The sequence below is a fragment of the Mchenga conophoros genome, linkage group LG23 (genome assembly GCF_057382185.1).
Source record: "Mchenga conophoros isolate Kocher_MC1m ecotype Shallow Benthic linkage group LG23, M_conophoros_male_GT1.1, whole genome shotgun sequence".
Taxonomy (NCBI): Eukaryota; Metazoa; Chordata; class Actinopteri; order Cichliformes; family Cichlidae; genus Mchenga; species Mchenga conophoros.
This window is the reverse complement of record NC_140547.1, coordinates 24,160,726-24,166,415: the sequence shown is the minus strand read 5'-3', so window position 1 is coordinate 24,166,415 and position 5,690 is coordinate 24,160,726. Positions and strand designations below refer to the sequence as shown.

The 5,690-nt window shown below is 44.4% G+C and overlaps 1 protein-coding gene across 1 annotated transcript in view; it reads right to left on the bottom strand.

Annotated features, from left to right (window-relative positions):
* Positions 1–5,054, bottom strand: part of LOC146547270 (actin-related protein 3) — a 17,523-nt gene extending 12,469 nt beyond the window's left edge. The window contains exons 1-6 of the mRNA XM_085264882.1: positions 4,846–5,054; positions 4,427–4,482; positions 3,452–3,576; positions 3,255–3,365; positions 434–529; positions 28–135 (exon numbers count right to left, since the gene is read on the bottom strand). Of these exons, the coding sequence (XP_085121008.1) occupies positions 28–135; positions 434–529; positions 3,255–3,365; positions 3,452–3,576; positions 4,427–4,482; positions 4,846–4,889 (540 nt within the window). The 5' untranslated portion in view covers positions 4,890–5,054. The remainder of the gene's footprint in view (positions 1–27; positions 136–433; positions 530–3,254; positions 3,366–3,451; positions 3,577–4,426; positions 4,483–4,845) is intronic.
* Between the last annotated feature and the right edge of the window lie 636 nt (positions 5,055–5,690).

The window sequence follows — 5,690 nt, the reverse complement described above, 5'->3', positions numbered from 1 at the left end:
TAATCACAAAAAAGACGCGACACCGACCACCGGGATGACGTGCGTGACCCCGTCTCCGCTGTCGATCACCGTCCCCGTCAGCGTTCGTTCTCCCACCTGTCTGGATGTCCAGGAGGCAGCCAGCGCCAGGACAGCCTGGGGAAGAAGAAAAAAAAAATCATGAAACATAGGTTTACGCTCAGGACACTCATGTGCATTTATATGAAGTAAGAACAACCCAAACAAACTGTGAAACCTTGAAAAAGAAGAAGTGAAAACCCGCATTTCCCCATAAAACATCCTCGGAATCACATTCTCAGTCAAACACACAAATCTAATTATACGCACGCAGCTCTCACGTCTGAGCTCAGTGTTTGAACCAGCTGTGAGTGCTGGGTTTGAACTTTTAGGGATTTGTTTCCAAAACTCAGAAAAGCCTTTGCAGCAGTCTTACCTGAACAGCAATGTAGAGGCCGGGGACATTGAAGGACTCGAACATGATCTCTGCTGTGTACTCTCTGTTTTCTGGTGTGTTGAGGGGAGGCTCTGTCTGAAAAGGGAAGACAGAAGATTTTAGGCTGATCGTTCACACGAGACGGTCGTTGCTATTTTTGTTGTACTCTTGATTCCCTAGCAGTTTGTATTGAAAACAAACTCTCTGCAGAGGAGCGGACACGTCTGACAGATTAGAGAGGCGAGGCTGAGATGGTTTGATGGTTACTCGGCACAGCTCGACTTTCATTAGGCCAGGGGTCCCCAATCCCAGTCCACGAGGGCCGATGTCCCTGCAGGTTTTAGATGTGTCCTTGAACCATCACAGCTGATTTAAATTACCTCCTCAACATGTCTTGAAGTTCTCCAGAGGCCTGATAATGAACTAATCATGTGATTCAGGTGTGTTGACCCAGGGTGAGATCTAAAACCTGCAGGGACACCGGCCCTCGTGGACTGGTGTCCCTGCACCAGTCCCCTGCATTAGGCGGTAGCAGCTGGTACCAATTACTTTTTTAGTGTCCGTTCAGGCAGGGGCTCCAAGTGATCCGAAAATGTGATGTCAACATACTAAATGCCACCGATTGGCCAGTTAGTGGCGTCTCTCGATCAGTTATGAAGTCCGTCTTCCTCATGAAAATCAAAACTGAAATGGCTCCACACAAACCCACAATGTGGTCCCAGAGTCTGTCCACTGTTATGTTGCTGCAGCAAGAGTGCTGACAGGGACTAGAAAGAGAGAGCAGATTTCTCCTGTTTTGGCTTCCCTTCATTGCCTTCCTGTTAAATCCAGAATTGAATTCAAAATCCTGCTCCTCACATACAAGGTCTTAAATAATCAGGCCCCATCTGATCTTAATGACCTTGTAGTACCATATCACCCTATTAGAGCACTTCGCTCTCGCTCTGCAGGCCTACTTGTTGTTCCTAGAGTATTTAAAAGTAGAATGGGAGGGAGAGCCTTCAGTTTTCAGGCCCCTCTTCTGTGGAACCAGCTTCCAGTTTGGATTCGGGAGACAGACACTTTCTCTACTCTTAGGTTAGGCTTAAAACTTTCCTTTTTGCTGAAGCATATAGTTAGGGCTGCCACGATTTGTCGACTAGTCACGATTACGTCGACTATCAAAATCGTCGACGACTGATTTAATAGTCGACGCGTCGTTTGAAGCTTTGTAAGATCACAAAAGACGCAGGAATAAGTGGCAGGATTTAAGAGTGTAATAACGGACTGAAACAGAAGATGGCAGCACTGCATGTACAAGGATGCCAGCTGCCGTTAAACCCCGAAGAAGAAGAAGAAGGAGCAGCTGTGTCCCAGAATTCATAGCGCGGCCCAGCGCAGTTTCCAACAATGGCGGCAGCTAGTTAGTTTTAATGTTACTCTTATTATTCTTTCTGGGTCACAAAATAAACGTTTAACATATTTTCAGGCGAGAATGTAGCTGTGTAAACTTCAAATATCTGCTCAGTTTATCAGGACACCACATTTTTTCTAAAGCGCTCCGACGTTTTCGGAGACATCTGTTACCCACTAGCTCGTTAGCGAGCCGGGGGCTAGGCTCACTAGCGCCGTGAGAACACCGGACTCCCCGCAAATCGTTTTCAAACCCACCGCTGTCTTTCGCTACTCAGGTTAAATATATATGAGTCACTTAGATAACTTAAAATGTTATTGTTTGGCTTTTTTTTTTGTATTTTATTTGTTCCTGAGTAAATCAGTTTGTCTGAGATTAAAGTTATAGTTTTTACACAGCTGAATAAACGTCAAGCAGACAACTGATTATCAGAAGTGTGAGATGCTCCAGAATATACTCCAGTGTCCTGTTATATTTTAGATAGCAAGGAGTTTATTAAACTTCACCGAAACAATCTGCAAATTTCATTAAAATTTAATAAACTATCATCTTGTCTTTATTTTTAGTTAGCACAGACCTTAAACACTTAAAGCTGTAAGCTAATGATAGTTATATAAGAGCAGATGCTGCTGGTGCAATAAGCTGTAGTTTTACGTCCAATGGATGATGATCTGATTAGTCGACTAATCGCAAAAATAATCGGTGACTAGTCGACTATCAAAATAATCGTTTGTGGCAGCCCTACCCTGAATCCTCCCTTAGTTATGCTGCAGTAGGTGTAGGCTGCTGGGGAAGCTTTCTCACTATGTGTTAATAGACCTCTCTGCATTTAATCATTAGTTATTGTTATTCTTTGGCTCTCTCCCACAGCATGTCTTTTGTCCCACCTTCCTCCGTCACCCTCAACCAGTCACAGCAGCTGGCTGCACATCCCTGAGCCTGATTCTGCTGGAGGTTTCTTCCTGTTAAAAATGAGCTTTTCCTTTTTACTGTCGCCAAAGTGTTTCCTCACAGGGTTATATGATTGTAGGGGTTTACTCTGTTCTATTACTGTAGGATCTACCTTACAATATGAAGTGCTTTGAGGCGATTTTTGTTGTGATTGTGTCGCATACAAATGACGTCACAGTACTTCAAGCCGTGTCACTATAATAACCACGCCCAGAGGGACTCAACTGTAATGTAATGACATGTAATGGTAAACGACCAATAGGAACAAAAGGAATTATTATATTATTTAGGTCGCACCAGTTTCACAACACTGAGACAATTTGATCCCACAAATATACTTTTGAGAACATCTGTGTTTTGCCCTCTAGGCCACAGTTAACAGAAGTTTGTGTTTGGTGTAGACAAGAAAAAACAGAGGAAGGGCCCTGCCTGCTGCTTAGCTCTAACTACCATTAACCCACAGTGCTCTGGTCTTACCAAAAGGAAGTAATGATCTTCAGGTTCTGCCCGCAGATACTTGAAGATGATCTGCTCCATAAACCTTTCCATCAGGTCCCAGTCTTCCACAATCCCGTGACGGATGGGCCACTGTGGACGCAAAGAGAGAAAAACAGCATTAATATCGATCCTCAAACACAAATCTGACTCGGCCCCCACGTCGGCGTCTATCTCACCTTCGTTGCATACGACGGTTTATCGATGGCTTCGTCCCCGATGAAAAAATCCAAATCATCGACTCCCTTCATCATCCTGCGCTGGGCCTGGTCTCCGACCTTGGCCGATTCTTTGATCGCAATACCTGCAGACAAACGATGTAAACTGTAAATACTACGGGTGGAAGAAAAACAAAAATTTGGTACAGCACAGTACCAAATATATTTTATTAAATAACTATGAACAACAGGATTGATCATGCACTTACATCCTGAGATAACATTAGTCGAGCAAACTTAGATTCAATCGGCTCAAGAAAAAACAAAAAAATCATCCAACACTGGACACAATTAGCTTGGCAAAGATATTTTAGACACTCAGTCACACGAGTGGAAACAGGACAGCTGTTTCCTGTCTAAATAGTTGCTCAGAGTTTGATGGCGTCGCACACTCATGAGGTCACCACAGCAGATCAGCTGCATGTTCTCCTTCACCGCATCCATGGATGTGCTCTGAGGTCTTGGTATTAAACATCCTTTGTCCAACTTGTGATCTGTGAGGTACGTCTAACCCACTCCCTTAAATATATGCAGACCAATCATGCTTACAACCACAGTCCCTCCCTACTAGAATTTACATTATGAGCCAGGAAAAACCTGCTGTGCGTGAGTTGATAAGAAAATATTGTTCCAATATGATACCAGCCTTACGGAAACCAGTTTAACTGCTCTGGTACATCTCTAGGGTGAAAGGAAGTCGGCCTGAAACTGTTAACCTGCATTAAACCACACAGAGGCAATCCACATTAAACTGCTGGTGTTTATGCAACTTAACCAATAATGCAGTTTAATAATAAATATGCTCTCTAACAGCATCCCAGCACGTAAATAAATCCACATGTTCGACATTGCCTTGTGTTTAAACTAGTTTTAGGTCTTTAGTGGTTTTGTTTTTTGTTCTGTTTTTTTGAGGGGCGGGGGGGTCTGTTTACTTACATGAAGGCATGATGAACTGTGGCTCTGTGTTTCCTGCATATCCGAGCTTCGTGTACCTAAAAGGGAACACAATCAGGGATATAAGACACTTTCTCCAGGCTTGAGCGAACGTAAGTGTGTAATATGAGGGCTGCTTTCTCCAGGAAGTAACATTAGCTTCAGCGGCTAGCAGCAGCTAACAGCAATGACAAAGCTGAGGGAAGAACAAAAAGCCTTCAAAATAAAGCAGCTGGAAACTTTGGCTGGATTTGTGGCATTAACGCCGACTTCACCGACGAACTCAGAATAACAGAGAGGCGCTGAGCAAAAGCCCCCAGCCTGAAGGCTGAATAGGGCGTTAGCTGAAGTTTGACAGTCGCTTAGGTGGTCAATGAAAAGCAAGCTAACGCTAACTAGCCTTTTATTGTGCTCCTACTCACCCCGTACCGCAGTCAACAACACAAGCCGGTAGCCGACCAGCCATGCTCGCTCTCCTTCAATCTGTCCACGGAGAAGTAAATGAGGCGCCCGACACAAGCGGAGAGATCAACAACGGCTGAATGAAATCGCTGCAGCCTGAATGAATAGCAGAATAGCTGCCGAACGGAGAGCGCTTCCGGGTGCGGTGGAATTTCTTCTAGTGCAGAGTCAGCAGGTTCAGACGGGCAACTGTGGCCCCAAGTGGACGGAGACTCCAACTGCAACAGTAGAAAAACAGAACAACAGTTGAATAGCCCCTTATTGTCGTTGAACTTGTCGGTGATCCACACCAACTGTGCTGGAATAAAATATGAATAGTAAGACAACATGAATATCTTCTTGATGCATGCTCAATCATCCAGGTAAGTAAATCACAAAAAGTTGATTCTGTTCATCTGGACGTAGCGTTTTCAGTGGGAGAAATGTTTCGTCGCTCATCCAAGTGACTTCTTCAGTCTCAGCTGACTGCAGGTTTCCAACCTTATAAACAGTACATTTGCATAATGACTTAAACCAGCACCACTGAATGAACGAATGGGCTGGGAGGTCAGTTCCTTGATCATTAATATGCAGATTCTCATGACCATTGATTAACCACCACTGATCAAAACACTGTGATCAAAGACCACTGATCAAGGGCCATGAGTACGATTCACAGAGAGTTGGGGATTGGCTGCAATCACACAAAGGGCGGGGTCTTATTTGGCCTTCTGTTTGGATTAGTGGCTGCGGTCGTCACGTTTCACCCACAGCATCCGCCTGATTGAGCCCCTCTTTGTCTTCATATTCAGCTACCTTTCGTACT